Source organism: Pantherophis guttatus, chromosome 1 (assembly GCF_059756535.1).
Source record: "Pantherophis guttatus breed Tessera chromosome 1, ASM5975653v1, whole genome shotgun sequence".
Taxonomy (NCBI): domain Eukaryota; kingdom Metazoa; phylum Chordata; class Lepidosauria; order Squamata; family Colubridae; genus Pantherophis; species Pantherophis guttatus.
In genome coordinates, this window is record NC_142063.1 from 22,638,739 (window position 1) to 22,655,311 (window position 16,573).

The window sequence follows — 16,573 nt, forward strand, 5'->3', positions numbered from 1 at the left end:
GGTTTCAGTGATTATTCTGCACTAAATTAGAAACTGTGAACAAAGAGCCAATTTCAGATGCAACCCATATGGACTTAATTAAAGTAGAACTATTAAATATGCTGAGGTGGGTGAGGCCCACTTCATGAGCTCTGGAAGGGTCAGAGGAGGATACTGTAAAGCCATAGGAGTTTTTGGATAGTCAAAGATATTGCAGGAAAACAAAAAGGCCATGTTCATCCATTATATCAAAAAAATCAGAAGGAATCTGACAGCACCTTTTCAGGCTAACAGACTTGATTGAAAGGCATAAGCCGAAGGTGAATCTGATAAAGTGACCTGCAGCTCACTGAAACCTACGAGTTTTAATTAGTTATATTCATCTGAAAAGGTGTCTTTAGACTCCTTTTGATTTTGGAATGTTAAAATTTCAAAGAAAAAGTCCCCTGGAGACATTTGAGGTCTATAGCAGAGGTGTCCAGCCTTGGCAACTTTAAGACTTGTGGCTCGCTGGAGAATTCTGGGAATTGAAGTCGACAAGTCTTAAAGTTGCCAAGGTGGGACACTCCTGATCTAGAGAAAAGATGCCATTACTGATGGAGATGGCAAAAGTAAACGGTTTCAAAGGATGAGCAGAGAAAGGGCTTAGTTCAAGAGGCTGCAAGTTGTCCAAGAATCGTGGATTTCTATCCAGAATCACAAGGATAGGAACAATCAACCAGAGATGGTGGATAAGAGCAATTGGGATCTTTCCAGGTCTGCTCTCAAGAGAGAGACATAAGAAGAAAACTTGCAAGCTTATATAAGATCTATTAGCTTGTTTTGGTCTCTCCTTTGCAAAATAAGTCTATCTTTTCTATTCTGGTATGCGGTGGCTCAGTGGCTAAGACGCTGAGCTTGTCAATCAAAAGGTCGGCAGTTCAGCGGTTCGAATCCCTAATGCCGCATAAGGGGGTGAGCTCCCATTACTTGTCCCAGCTTCTGCCAACCTAGCAGTTTGAAAGCATGTAAAAAATGCAAGTAGAAAAATAGGGACCACCATTGGTGGGAAGGTAACAGCCTTCCATGCGCCTTTGGCGTTTAGTCATGCCAGCCACATGACCATGGAGACGTCTTTGGACAAGGCTGGCTCTTCGGCTTTGAAACGGAGATGATCACCGCCCCCTAGAGTCGGGAACGACTAGCACATATGTGCGAGGGGAACCTTTACCTACTAAGTAAATCACCAAGGTGCTGCATTTTTAGTCAGGTTTGGAGGCTGTCCATTTAACCAAAGCCAATCAATTCAAAGCCACATATATTAAGAACATGGAATGGATCTTGTCAGATCAGATTAAAAGGCCTGTTGATAGTTTGTTTTTTCTAGATGATGGTATGGCATTAGTTTGCCATGCTTTTCTCTGTTGTTGTTGTTTTACCTCCTATGTTAGCATATATTTGGAATCATCTACCATCCAAGAACTAATCTGCTCAACCATGATAAATAAGGCAACCTTTCGGACCTCGGGGACCACTAAATTCATAATTTTAAATCCCGCGGACCACTAATATGATCTGCCTAATGACCGGCTGGGTGGGCGTAGCCAACTCCTCGCCTCCCCACCCGGGCTCCTTAGGGCCCCAACAGGAAGCAGTTGTTGGAGCTAAGCAGCCACCATGAGAAAGAGTTGGCAAAACAGCTCAGTTCAGATGGATCTGACCGAGAAGGAGGCTCAGCAGAAGCACCTCACTGAGGACTACAAGCAGAGGTTTTCCAAGCAGAGGAAAGACCTGCGGGAGTGCAAGGCCAGGTACTGGTGCCTGGAGGCTCAGCGGGCTGAGATGGTCAGCCAGTTCCAGGCCATGAGGCAGTCCCACTGGAACAAGGCCCTCCGGCTCTTCCCCACCAGCGGCGCTTCCCTCCAGCCTTTGCCCAAAGCCCCACACCAGGAGGCTGAAGCAGACCCCAAATCGGAATTTCTGCCCCCTCCAACCTGCACAAAAAGATCCCGAAGGGGGAACCTGTCTGCAGCAGCACAAATGTTCATTGCATGTACCCGGCCCAGGGGCAATAGTTTGAGGACCCTTGATTTAGTGCAATATAAAAAATGCAAATAATTTTTCTGCAGACCACCAAAATTTTCTCGCGGACCAACAGTGGTCCACGGACCACCAGTTGGTGACCGCTGCTTTAGACAATGGCCAAACAGAATAGTCCCTGGAAATTCAAACACTCACAAGGAAGCAACACTGTCTACTGTTTTTTTTGATGTAAGAGAGACTCTTTAAGGTATACTGACACAAGAGCTGGAAGTTTAACCATCCTGCTTATTATTGCCAATTGTTGTTTCCTGATCTGTCTCAATTTCTTTCCCAGCCCATTCTCTATCCATGGAACATTTTTCTAGGGAGAATGCTAGATTGTTGTACTTGGACAGGAGTTAACAACATATACACACACTCACAAAAACTCAGCCTGTTTAACTTAGGCAGTAGCAGAGATTGTATGTGTTGGCGTGGGGGAAGGGCTGATGGGAGATAGCGTTCCCTGGGATAGAGATTTCCGAGGCACAATAGGGCAGAAGTTCCTCCTGCCGCCGCCTTCAATTTCTTCCCTGGACTTGGTTCAAATTTTACAAATGTGCATGTTTGTGTGTGTGTGTGAGAGAGAGACACACACACACACAGAAAGAGAGCGTGCGAGAGAGAGCTATTGGTTGAAAGAGGGGAGAGTGGAAGAGAGATGAATTCCAGGCTTCTGTTCCCAGTACAGTGTGAACTTCTAATGCCCTTCTCTGCGGCTTGCTCCAAGTCTCTCCAGCCATTTTTAAAAAAAATGTCCTAAATAAATCCATTGTCGTACATTTTCTAGCCTGCAAGAAATACTGAGAACTGGGAGCAAGAATATCCAGCTTAAAAGGGAGAAGGAAGGGAGGTAAAACTTCTCATGTTCATAAATGTCAGGCTGGGAATTGAGATGGATTTGCGTTGCAATTGAGAAATTCTATCCTTGTTTTCAGAGATTCACTTGAGAATAAAACTGGTCTAGGTCTCTGGCCACTATCATGCACATCTGGCTGCTTTTATTCCCAATCTTCTGGATTCTTGTTAGTGTGCTTTGTGAAGCGAAGAGCTGCTCACCCCCTGGCCTAACAACAGGGATTGCTTGTTCTGAGAAACATGACTTGGGATCAAAGAATTTCCTGGTTAGCTCAGAGCAATGTTTCTTATCTAGGTTTTCTTGGCTGTTTAATATACCTGGGGAGAGGTTTCTGGCACCTAAGGTGGCTATACAGGTAGCCCTTGACTTACTACCACAAGCCAGGGGTGAAATTCAGCAGGTTCTGACAGGTTCTGGAGAACTGGTAGCGGAAATTTTGAGCAGTTTGGAGAACCCGTAGCGGAAATTTTGAGTAGTTCAGAGAACCGGCAAATACCACCTCTGGCTGGTCCCAGAGTAGGGTGGGAACGGAGATTTTACAATATCCTTCCCCCGGGAGTGGGGAGGGAATGGGGATTTTGCAGTATCCTTCCCCTGGAGTGGGGTGGGAATGGAGATTTTGCAGTATCCTTCCCCTGCCATGCCCACCAAGCCACACCGCGCCCACCAAGCCACGCCCACAGAACCAATGGTAAAAAAATTTGGATTTCACCACTGCCACAAGCCCAACTATTGCTGAATGAGCCAACTAAGTGAGTTTTGCCGACCTTCCTTGCCACAGTTGTTAAGTGAATCACTACAGTTAAGTTAGTAACACCGTTGCTAAGTGAACCTGGCTTCCCCCATTGATTTTGTTCGTCAGAAGGTCGCAGAAGGTGATCATATGACCCCTGGGACACTGCAGCCGTCAAAAACATGAACCAGTTGCCAGACATCTGAATTCTGATCATGTAACCATGGGGGATACTGCAACAGTTGTGTGAAAAATGGCCTTACGTCACCTTTTTCACTTCTGTTGTAACTTTGAACCATCATTAAAAGTACAGAGTACTTACTTATACTTGGACTTCTCTGTCCTTTCATTTTTGCACAACTGTATTTCTAAGACTTTCTGAGTTTTTATTGAGATCATCCCCCTCCCATGGCTTCCTTTCTACTATCTTTTTAGTATCAAAAATTTTATTAGTTTATCAGAATATAAATACAAAGGAGAATGAAAATAATGGGAAACTAGGAGAGAGGGAAAAAGAGAAAATGGGGTAGAAAGGGAAAAAGAAAAAGGCATTGACTTCTGACTCTTTTTAGCACAGTAGAAGATAATAACATTACAACTTCTACTTTTTACTTTTATACAATAATATGTACTAGCCATTTCTATAACAATTAACCTATCTAATCAGCAAAACCAAAATCAAGAGTTTCATTTTTTTCATCAAAAGCACAAAATCCCAGGAGTGGATTCCAATTAAGACCAAATTAGATATATTCTTTTCTTTGAATAAAACAATGTAACTGTCTCTACTTTTTTTTCTTGGTGTAGAAAATAATATATATTTCTATTTGCACTATTCTATGAGGATAAGCTGGAAGGAGTGACTTAAATTTAATGGAGTCAGGATAGATTTTTACTAGTCTGATATATGTAATTGAAATGAAGTTCTAATGTAGTTTTGTATTTGTAAAGTAGGTTTGAAAATGTGTTTTTTTCATTATATATAATGCTTGAGTAATTCCTAAAGCTTCTAAAATATTATTAAAATGTATTTGAAAGTACGTTAAGAAGTTTAAAAAAGGTGTATTAGAATTTAATGATTTTACAAATAATATCAAAGAAAATTTTTTAAAGGGATGTTGAGAAAAAGTTTTTTTTTTCCATTTAAGGTTAAAGAATCTGAAAGACTCTACTGAATTTTGCTAATGGAAATGATAGTCCTTTCTGCTGTCTCAGTAGTATTTTTTTCTGCTGTTTCCTTGTTCTTGGTATTTCTCTTTTAGTTTAGCTCAGTGATGGCTAATCTTTTTGCTGTCACATGCCAAAAGCACGGGGAGAGCGGGGGGGGGGTTTGCATGCGCGCATGCCCACACCCATAATTCAATGGCCCCAGCCCCCCCCACATGCGCGCAACCCCCCTGCACTCCCCCGCTTTTGGCACGCGATGGCATGGTGGGCCCAGTAGGCTTGTTTTTTGCCCTCCCCAGGCTCCAGAAGCTTCTTGGAGCCTGGGAAGGGCGAAAACGGCCTTCCCCAACCCCCCAGAGGCCCTCCAGAGGCTGGAAACAGCCCATTTCCCAACTTCCGGTGGGACTGGAAGGCCCGCTTTTCGCCCTTCACAGGCTCCAGAGGCTTTCTAGGGACCTGGGGAGGGCGAAAACGGCTTTCCCCACCCCCTGGAGGCCCTCTGGAGGCCGGAAACTGCCTGTTTCCCGACTTCCATTGGGACCTGAAGGCCCGAAAATCAGCTGGCCAGCACACATATGCACGCTGGAGCTGAGCTAGGGCAACGCTCGCATGCCCACAGATATGTCTCTATGTGCCACCTGTGGCACGCATGTCATAGGTTCGCCATCACAAGTCTAGCTGTTGTGCTGAGCTCCATTTCTGCTAGCTGCTCGGGACACCTCCTAAAATCAAGTATAAGTATTAGTCCTCTTACTAAGGAAACATGTCTGAGTGACGGCCTCCCTTCCTCTACCTTTTCCAGAGTCCTGCACATCACAACTTCCTCCAGAACACCTTTGAGATCCTGAGCTGTGGTTTGCCTCTCCTCCCCAGACAACCTGCAAGTGCTGGATTATGCTCGTCACGTTCTCCCTTTGCTTCATCATCTGGTTGAATCGTGGCTTCAAGTTACGGGAACGACGGGGCTGTACTTAGGGCCCGGCCGTTCATGCCAGCGGACCCAGGAGACTTTCACCTTCATGCAGAGCACTTGAGAGGGAAGTGGGACAGCCACCCTCAGCCCACCCCTCTCTTCCACTTTTTCCCTCGCCGGTGCATTTGCTTGGCCTTTTCCAGGGGACTATGGGGAGCACAGAAGGCTTCCAGTATCGGGCCCTCTACCCCTACCGCAAGGAACGCAACGAAGACATCGATCTGTTACCTGGGGACACCTTGGTGGTGAGCAAGGGGGCCTTGCAGGCACTGGGCTTTAAAGATGGAGATGAGCAGATGCCGAACCAGATTGGCTGGATTCTGGGGGTCAACGAGCGCACCAAACAAAAGGGGGATTTCCCAGGCACCTATGTGGAGTATGTGGGGCCAGTGAAAATCTCCCTCCCGTCCCATCGTCCCAGGGTCACCAGGCCCCTACCCGCCACTCCTGGAACAGGAGCATCCCATGCTCCGGAGGAACAGGGTGAGTACCTGCGTCAAGGTGCAAAGTGAAAAGAAGGGTTTGCAAGAGGGAGGAAGAAAGTGAACCGGTGTGGCTTCGGGTCAGGCTTTTGAAAAAAACGCTGTTCCAGAAACGTCCAGTCCAGGGAAGTCTACCAACAACAAGAACACACCATTCATTGTTCTGCTCCAACCAGTTTCCTGGTTCCTGTTGGCTGGACTTGCCATCTGCCCCCGCAGAGCAGAGCAGAGTAGGTAGGCCCAGCTGCTCTCGGTCTCCTGAGCGGGAACAGCCCGGAAGGCTTGAGATGCCCTGCTCGGAATAAGGGGCATTTGCAAAGAGGTGATGCCTGGGTGCACACTTGAAGCCAGCAAGCAGTGTGGCCTCAAATTATGGGCTTCGGGGTCATGTGCAGTAACTACCACATCAAAGCGCAGAGTGGTTGTCTGAAAAGAAATCGTAAACTAGCCAAGGGAGACCATTTTTCTCATTAGGCTTCCCAGCATTTAGCCAGTGCAGAAGAGGAAGTCCTGCCAGGATGTGTTGTTGTTCCGTTAAATCGTAAAATCTATTTATATGGGTGTTTTTTGTTTTTTTTTAATGGACTAACCAGGTACTCTAACAGGGAGCTGCGAATGTGAAAAAGAAAGATGGATTTATTTTTGTAAAAACGCTTATAAATAATGCCAGGAGCAAGGATCTTGGGCGCATGAAATTAAATTGGTTGATGGAGAGAGACATCCCAATTTGGCACCTTCCAAAAAATGGGAGGGTTGGAGTTGCCAGCTAGGGTGTGGTCAAAGACACACTGAAAAGCAGGTAGAGTTTGATTGTAGCCACTGTCTTGAGTGTTTTGACCATATACTGTGGATACCCTCCTGTGGCTAAGAATTTTGGGAGTTATAGTCCACGAAAGAATGGAGGGTGTCTGGTTAGACAAGGTTGGTCTAAAGCAGTGTTTCTCAACCTTGGAAGCTTGAAGATGGGTGGACTTCAACTCCCAGAATCCCCCAGCCAGCAGCGCTGGCTGGGGGATTCTGGGAGTTGAAGTCCACCCATCTTCAAGCTACCAAGATTGAGAAACACTGGTCTAAAGCTTAACTAAAGAGAAGTTTTCTTCAAACAGCTATCAGTTTTTCTCTCTCAATACAGGTCGTCTTCAACTTACAACCACAATTTACCCCAAAATTTATGTTGCTAAGCGAGAAATTTATTAAGTCAGTTTTGCCCCATTTTATGACTTTTCTTGCCACATATCTTTTTTTTTTTTTTTAATTTGATTTATATGCCGCCCTTCTCCGGAGACTCAGGGTGGCTTACAATGCGTTAAGCAATAGCCTTCATATTTTTGTATATTTATGTCAGTTTATTGCCCACACAAACTGGGTCCTCATTTAACCTACCTTAGAAAGAATGGAAGGCTGAGTCAACCTTGAGCCTGGTGAGATTCGAACCTGCAGTAATTGCAGGCAGCTGTGTTAATAACAGGGTGCTTTAAACCACTGTACTACCAAGGCTCTTGGCACTTAAGTGAATCTTAAGTGAATCACTGCATTCTTAAATTAGTAACACGGTTGTTAAGTGAATCTGGTTTCCCCCATTGACTTTGCTTGTCAGAAGGGGGTAAAAGGGGGATCATAAGACTCCAGGATGTTGCAACCCGTCATAAATGTGAGTCAGTTGTCAGGCATGCAAATGTAAATCAAATGACCATGCTGAAACGGTCGTAAGTGTGAAAAATGATCATGTCACTTTTTTCAGTGCCATTGTAACTTTATAAACGGTCACTAAATGAACTGTTGTAAGCTGAGGACTACCTTTAAATGTTTTCTTCCCTTCCCATTACAAGTAGTCCTTGACTTACAACAGTACCTTTAGTGACCGGTCAAAGTTACAATGGCACTAAAGTGATTTATGATCGTTTTTCATACTTACGACCATTGCAGCATTCCCAGGGTCATGTGATCCAAATTTAGACATACATTTTGGCAACAGATTCACTTTTTGGCCCCAAAAAGTGATCAGTGTTTGTGGCCTTCTGACAAGGAGAGACAGTGGGGAAGCCAGATTTACTTAACAACCATGTTACTAACTTAATACCGTAATTGCAGTGATTCACTTAACAACTGCAACAAGAAAGGTCATAAAATAGAGCAAAACTCAAATTAACTGTCTCACTTAGCAACAGAAATTTTGGGCTCAATTGTGGTCATGCATCAAGGACTATCTGTACCTGAATAGCCACATCTTTGGGAGACAATGACTCCTTCCTGATATTGTAAAACCTTTGTGGCTCCTGCTAATTTTCAGAATGAATGACTCAGCTTTCTTTTTTTCACATATGATTTACTAATAATGTAATCCTTGGTGGGTTATGGGCTGAGCTCTCTCTGAACCCCAATCCCTGCCTTGCTGTGATGACTCCTGTTACTTCTTGGCTGGACTGATTGTGAAAAAATACAATAATCTGAGTGCAGTCCTACCAGTTGAGGCAAATATTTCTAGGAAGAAGTTTTGTTTCTTCTCCTTAGCAGGGCAGGTGTGAGATTTTTATGGTTTAAAATCCCCACATTGGGGACATTGAAAATAATTTGAAAAACTTTCTGCATCCATCTGTGAGCAACAGTGGGTGGGTGGAGGAATAGTTTTTAAGTGCTTGCTGGGGGAAAAAGAAAGAAAGAAAGAATAATAGCACCAGAAGCAAAAAAAAGTTCTCTTGGCCCATTTTTCTCCCATTTTCCCTTAAAAAAAAATCTTATCAAGGTAGCTGAGAACAGAAACAGAATCCTTTACAGACAGCTAAAATGAGCTTTCCTTCCCATTTCCTTTTTCATCAGCTAAGTTTCATTGAAGAAGAGAGGCCCAATGTTGAACCATTGGAAGGGGAAATGGCCTGCTTGGTGTATGTGTTTTACACACAGAGAGAGAGAGAGAGAGATAAACGAGCGTGCGTGCATGCACACACTGTTTCACAATCAGGAATGTGCTGACTTGACATTCTCCGGCTGAGCCAGAGGATTTGACGCCGTCGGCTGTGGGGCTTGGGGGCCAGAGCTGGCCTAAGGCCAACTTGCAAGGAAACAGTCCAGGAGCGTTTCTGGCTTTTTTTGAGTGGGGTGACTGAGAGTGCTTTAAAAGAGGTAGGAATAGGTTTGATTTTTTTTTTTTTTTTTACTTACAGAGTGCAAAGTAGAGCCCAGGGCAGCTGCAAAGGGCACTCCTGGCCAGGAGGAATTGGCACCTGTTTTACAAGTGAAGCCAACTGATTGCCAGATGCCCAGTTAAGTCTGGAAAAACCAGACCTTATTTAAATAAAATCAGGAGAATTGGCAGGTCATAGTGGAAGCTCCCTGCTATTTTTATGGTTCTTGGAGATTATAAATGTACAAATATAAAGATTAAAATTCTGGCCCTTAGCATCTGGACAGGTTCCACCTTTATGATCATCTAGCTTTTTTATTTTTACATTGAGTTCATTAAAAATGTTTGTAGCCTTTTGACGCCTAAGAACCTTCAGTTATGCCATTGATAATCTTTGCAACAATTGTTCAAAAACATGCCAGTGTTATTATCCCAAATTGCAGTTGGAAGGGTCCTAAATCCCAGAATCACTGATTGGCTATGTTTACACAACGTACTTTACCCTGAATTTAAGATAGCAATGTCCCACACTTGCTTGGGTCACATACTGCACGCATATAAACCTGTTTTGCTTACTGTGATGACCTTGTCACACAACTTATTAAGATAATCAGTGGATCATGCCCCGTATCACACTAAATCACAAAGTACGCACGTCATTTGAACCTACTGTCATGACTTATAGGAATTCAGCCTTGTTTCTATTCATTCCTTTCATTGTGATTCTGTATTAATAATAGGTCACAGTAGCTGTATTAATGATAGGTTATCACTGGTTATATTTATTCAATTATCAAATTTTTACAGGTAGTCCTTTTCTTACGACTGTAATTAAACCTACAATTTTGGCCGTAATTTGTGACGGTCATAAAACGAGTTTCCATGTTACCGCACCTGATTGTACAGGCTTTTTTTTTTTTTTTTTTTTGCAGTCGTTATAAAGAAAATGCTATGGACATTAAATGAATGCCACAGTTGTTAAGCAAATCCATTGTTCATGATGTGGCTTTTCTTTTGCCAGAAATATTGCTACCTCAAATTTAGGGTAAAGTATGTTGTGTAAACATAGCCCAAATGCTAGATTTTGGCAAAAATATTACAAATTGCAATGATATGACCATGGGACAGAGCCATAAATGCGGTCCAATTGACAAGCATGCCAAAAATGAGCATGTAACCGTATGGATGTTGGAACTTTGAATTCAGATTAGATTTTTAAGTAGCTTTTTTGGGGTATGCTATAACTTAAAAGTTCACTAAGCAACTAGTCGTAGGTGTACTCTTGTCACAAATGTGACTCTGGGCAACATACAATAAAAGAGTTAATAACAAGTATCAACCTTTAGAAACAATTAAATCCATTTTTCTCATTTAAAAATATTTGATGCTGCTCACATAATTTATAAGAGATCTAACTGGTGAGATAATCAAAATGTACCAAAACATTTAATAGGCAATTATCAAATACAATTTCTTATCAGGTACAGGTCATTCCCCCCAAAATGATTCTCATAAATACCTTGCTTACTAAAAATCAAGGAAAAACTGAAAAAAAATGGAAGAGAGTTCCATGTTACTTTCAAAGTATTTTTTAAAAAATTTAATTAGATTTTGGTACTGCCCAAGATGAGAATACCTCCTACCCCTCAATGTCACTGCTGTCATAGCTTCTCCATTTTTATCAAAATTCTGGGTTTAGGAATTTTGATAAAGTAAGCCAAGCAACTCAAGGCAACCAGTCTAGAAATTGTCTATCACAAGGATTGTGGCTTCCTGTTATTGCGCCCTAATTTTGAGCCCAGAGGAATTGCTTTGGGCATTATAGAGCCCGCAATCCTTCCTCCTCTGTACCCATGAAAAAAAATACATGATTTTTTCCTTCTATTTCCAGAGTTGCCTTGGAAAGAGAGATGGACAGCATATAAATTTAATAAATACATTTTAAAAAGTCTTCCCTTTTCAAATCTGCTTTTCTCTTTCCCCAACTATCTCAGGCCTTTTGCTGACCTGTCTTTCTGTCCATGTTTCAGGGGTGACACTTCCAGAACTTTCTGAACAGTTTGCCCCACCCGAGGTCGCCCCACCTCTGCTGTGTAGGCTGGTGGATGTGATTGAGAAGAAAGGTGAGCCAAAGGAGACAGCAGGGTTGTGTGAGATTTTGGCCCAGAGGCAACGCCTGCAAAATACACAGGGGATACTGGTATGAAGGGTACCTCTTGAAGCTTCCTTGCTGATGTTAAGACAGTCTGGATGGAAGACCACCTGGTGCTCTTTATGGGGACTCAGTTACATGATGGAGAATAAAGAATCAGTGTGACCTAGTGATTAATGGGTTGGGTTACCTAGATTTTTTTTCCATTTTCAACCACAGGAGCTCATGGGGTAGCTTTAAGCCATTCTCTCAATCCAATTTACCTCACAGGGTTGTTGTAGAAAAAATGAAGGAGGGAGCAGAGCGCTATTAATACTTACTTTGATTCTTGAGCAAAAAAGCAAGATATAAATGTAATAAGTAAAAGCAAGCAAAATAAATGGCTTGTCCATACCAAATGGACATAAATGGCTTGTCCATACCAAATGGAGTATAAGTAGTTCTAGTGTAGCCCTTTTTTTTAAAAAAAAAAGTAATTTTTTTAATAGGTAGCAAGGGCTTAATAGAAGGGAGGAATCATACTCAAGAGCTTTTGGCTTAGAGACTCTCTGGCTCAGGGGTTGCTGGTTCAAAAGAGGCTTGTGGCCAAAGTTCAGTGTGCAGCCCATCATCTCAAAACCCTGGTTAAGAGTTTGTCAGACCTGGAAGCCATCTTTCTTGTCAGGAACCCTGACAGATTTAGCATGTTGGGTAGTGCACAGACAAATAGGCAGAAGTGGAGTTGAACAGAGGAATATATTGGCAGGGTACTTCCTGTGGTTAATTCCCTTAAGAGGAAGGGTGCATAGAAAAGCTGTCTACCCTCCCTTTTCGGAAAGGTTGATTCCCCCGGGATGCTGGCGCTACCAAGATTTCCGCTCTGCGGGCCAAAGTAGATAGACCTCCATGAATGAATCTGGTGTAATGATTGGAGTAACGGGAGGATTGGAGAGGCCAGATTCATAACTTGAGGTGCAGAAGCTCATTGGGTGACATTGTCCCAATCAGTCTCCTTCTGCCTATCCTAACAGGGTTCTCGGTGTAGGAATGAAACCAGTGTCCTGAGCATTTTAAGGAAAGAATGGGATACCAAAGTATAAATATGAAGATGTGCAGGTGGGCAAACAGGAAAAGAAAACAGCTCCTTTTCCTAAGCATTGGCCTTACTCCTTCCATTTTTATTTCCCTGCCCCCAAAGTGCAGCATCCCCAGCTCTCTGCCCCCCCACCAGGAAGAAGGGGAAAAAAAAATCTCCTTTGTGAAGCTAATTCAATCTGCTGTGTGTTGCTTTCGCAGGGTTAGACAGCAAGATGCTCTACAGAACATCTGGCTCCGAACTAAGGCAAGCACTGAGAACCGGTAAGAACCAGTTCTGCGGGGAGCAAGCAAGGCTGATCAGATGGAAGAGATTAGAGGCTGCAGCAGCAGTGCCTGTATTCAGAGCTTCTCAGCAAAAGACCCAGGCAGGGAGGGCAGAAGCAAAGGGGTGAGAGTGGTTGAGAGGGAGCAGAGCATTTATTTAAAAAGCCGGAAAGCACCCCGTGAGTTCTGAGCCCATTTAGTTAACTCACTCTAAATTCAAAAGCGGAGGGAGGCAGGATGGTTATACCACCAATCTGCAGGGCTCTGAATATTTTTGTGTGGGTTTGGGTGGCCTTGTGTTCTGCAGGCAGAAGATCTTAGGACATTGCCAAGTTGGCCACCTCACCCTAAATGGACTGTTTTGACTGGCAGAAGGCCACTCTTGTTCAAGATCTACTTGGATTTTCTGTATGCGTAGGAAGAGAAAATAAATTGGGAAACACTGGACACATTTAAATTTGGGAAGCATATTTTGGGCTCTCTTCGTGCAAAATGGATGCCACGGGGGTGGTGGTGTGTGTCGTGCATTCACAACATGGCTGCCGTGGTAGGGATAATTAGTCACCAAACAACCACTTACCAGAAGAAAAACAGATAAGCTTGCTTTTTGTCACCATCGCTAAAATCCCCCCAAGTTCCTGGCTATCTCAATTTATCTTTTGTCAGGAAATGGTGATCCTAGACACATTCCCATCCCCGTTTTTATTTTCTAAACTCACATTGGGTTAATTTTTTTAAAAAGCAACTGATCCTTGAGGGTGCTTTGTTCCTGGATTTCTTCTGAAAGTCAACTTTTGCTTAGATGGGCTGCCACGTCCGTGGATGCCAAAACCACCAGCAGCCACACTGCTGGTGCATCTCTGAACTTTCAGCTGTCATGTTTTGAATTCCTTCCATTGACTTTAGCCCACACAAGTTAGTTTATGTCATCTGGGAAGTGCTTGTATTAAAAGGAACTTTAAGGCAATTGGAGAGTCAGAAGGCCTAGTAGGTGTCGTAAGAAGATCTACAAGTGGTGTCTGTTATTCAGTGGTGGGATTCAGCCAGTTCGCACCAGTTCAGGCAAACCAGTTGTTAAATTACCCACCCACCCACCTCCGCTATCAAAGTGGATCCTGGGCGCTGCACTGCAATGGAGAAATGGGCAATGGAGCAGCCGGCGTGAGGGAAGGAGAAGGCCACTTTCCCTCTTCCTTCTCCCTGCTCCTCCTCCTTCCCTCATCCCAGCTGCTCCGTTTCCCATTTCTCCATTGCAGCGCAGCCCCGAGGATCCACTTTGATAGTGGGGGGGTGAGGTGTAATTTCACAACCAGTTCACCCAGAGTCAGGTTGGCTGTCGCGGGAGACTCGTCCCAAATGTGCTGCAGAGCTGGAGGATGGGGATGGGCCATGCCTCCCACCACAGCCAACCTGACCATGGGTGAACCAGTTGTTAAATTATTTGAATCCTACCACTGCTGTTGTTGGTAGAGGCTGGATGAAGTAATGAGTCAATAATGAGCTAACAGTAGTCCAACATGCCGATAGCCTCCCACCGACCAGTACGCTCCCACAGAGAGGGACTCCTCAGGGTGCTGTCAGCCAGGCAATGTCGGCTGGCGACCCCCAGGGGGAGGGCCTTCTCTGTGGCAGCTCCTGCCCTCTGGAACGATTTGTCCCCGGAGATACGAAGGATATCGGATCTCCGGGTTTTTCGCCGTGCCCTAAAAACTTTTCTTTTCCATCAAGCAGGGCTGGCGTGAAAGCCCCACCCCCTTTTTTTAGTCTTTTTTAGCTTTTTAAATTGTCAAATGGATTTTAGTTTTCAATGTTTAAAATTTTTGGGCCACAGTTATATAATTCTTTTAATAATTTTAAATTTTGTATTGATATGTGTTTTAGTTCTGGCTGTGCACCTCCCTGAGTCCACTAGGATAAGGGCGGGATATAAATTGAATGAATGAATGAATGAATGGTGGAGCCCTTGCTTGAGTCCGGCCTGCATTTCCCATTGTCAGAGTCATCGGGAGAGTCAAGGCTGTAAGCTAGGAGATGGCAACCTGGCCAGAATAAACCAGGGTCAGCTTCTGAGTCGCTTCCTGGAACAAATCCTCTCTCACTTTTTCTGTCCCTGCAGACTGGGCTGTGACTGGCGATTTGGAGGTCTTAGATGTGCATTCCCTAGGCGAGGCTCTCAAGGGATACCTGCAAGATCTGCCAACCCCCGTGGTACCCCCTTGCGTGCAGGGTGAAATCTTACGAGTGCTCCAAGGTGAGAAGAGCTTTTTAGGGAAAGGAAAGCTTCAGAGTGGAGGTTAGGGAGGAGAGATGCACGAACAGCTGCAAGCTGGGACAAAGACCAGGAAGTTTGGGGCTGGCAGAAGAGGAGATCCTTTTAAATAAATAAACACTGACTTAAATCCTTTTTGCCCGCCTTGTACCAGGAAAGGCTCTAGCACAGCTTATGTAAAATCAGTAAGCGAGATATTCGTCCCGGCATGTAAGCTTACAGTGTAAAATACACAGCATAAAAGAGTCATGGCCAAGAAGGAAAGAAGCAAGCAATCGATCAATCTGGGCATCAACTCTTAAAGTTCCCTAATCAAAACATCTCAGAGACGGGAATGGCGTTTGCCCAGCTGTGGAAAGATGCTGATACGCCCCCTGACCATCTGATAATAAATAAGATTCTTCGATGTGCTGAGATGGACAGGTTAACATATATATTAAAAGATAAGAAAGACTGAATATATAATAAAAGTTGGGACAGATGCTTTGTCTGGCTTAAAAAAAGGTTAAACCTAGGGTGATAAGATCGTCTTATTAGATTAAATAGATACTTAATAGGCTATATAATTCTTTATAATTTTGGAAAAAACAGGCCAATTGTTTTGTAGATAATTAAAAGAACTTGATTGTATTGAAATGTTTGGTTAGGATGATATTAGTTAATATTAATTGGAGAGTGAGTTTAACTCTCGGTTAGTCATGTTGTTTTGTTTTAGTCTTGTGCTTATGTGTTCCTACATTTCATTTATATTGTTTTCCAATCATTATTATGTGTTAATTTTACTGTAAATATTTAATAAAGATATTTTAAAATATATATATATATCTCAGAGACGGGAGAAGCTAAAGAGTTGGTCGGTCAGCAGGACTGACATCATATCCTGATTCTCTGCCTTTGCTTCGGCCTCTGCTTTCTCAAACACCCCACAATCATTTGTCCTGTAACTTCTGGATTCCCTCCATGGTTTCTTCTCCCAGGATTTAATTTGAACGCTTGGTGGGGTTCTAGGTATGTAAGGAGTGCCAGCTTCCTGAGTCTTCCTAGCAGACATAGACATGTTTCAGTATGCCCAACCTTTTGGTACAAAGATGCACAGATTCTCAAGCCTCGCTCTCTTTTCCTTTTGGAAACCAACTTCTGCTCCTCTCTAGATGTTACCCAACCGGAGCTTTGTCAAAAGCAGTTGCTTTCGGTGTTGGAGTCTCCAGCCATGCCTCTGCCACACCTCCTCACCTTCCAGTTCCTGCTCCAGCACTTTTCCAAGGTAGCTGAACAAGCTGAAAGCAATGGATTGTCGCCTCGGACCCTGAGTGAGATCTTTGGGGTTCTGCTCCTTCGTCTCCCTGCAGCTGCCAGGTGGGTGGCCCCAAATCCCCCTCTGCCTTGGGGCAAGGATGCTCCCTTTTATCGGCACTCCTGAAAATACAGCAAGGGGC

At 43.8% G+C, this 16,573-nt stretch overlaps 1 protein-coding gene across 3 annotated transcripts in view; it reads left to right on the plus strand.

The window, feature by feature from the left end:
- PIK3R2 (phosphoinositide-3-kinase regulatory subunit 2) overlaps nucleotides 1-16,573 on the plus strand; it is a 39,491-nt gene that overhangs the window by 3,797 nt on the left and 19,121 nt on the right. Inside the window, exons 2-6 of one of the 3 annotated variants that reach the window (XM_060694147.2) lie at nucleotides 5,602-6,255; nucleotides 11,406-11,498; nucleotides 12,803-12,865; nucleotides 14,985-15,119; nucleotides 16,289-16,493. In XM_060694147.2, coding sequence (XP_060550130.1) covers nucleotides 5,922-6,255; nucleotides 11,406-11,498; nucleotides 12,803-12,865; nucleotides 14,985-15,119; nucleotides 16,289-16,493 — 830 coding nt within the window. In that variant the 5' untranslated portion in view covers nucleotides 5,602-5,921. The remainder of the gene's footprint in view (nucleotides 1-5,601; nucleotides 6,256-11,405; nucleotides 11,499-12,802; nucleotides 12,866-14,984; nucleotides 15,120-16,288; nucleotides 16,494-16,573) is intronic. The other 2 variants (XM_060694148.2, XM_060694152.2) reach the window with 2 other exon arrangements.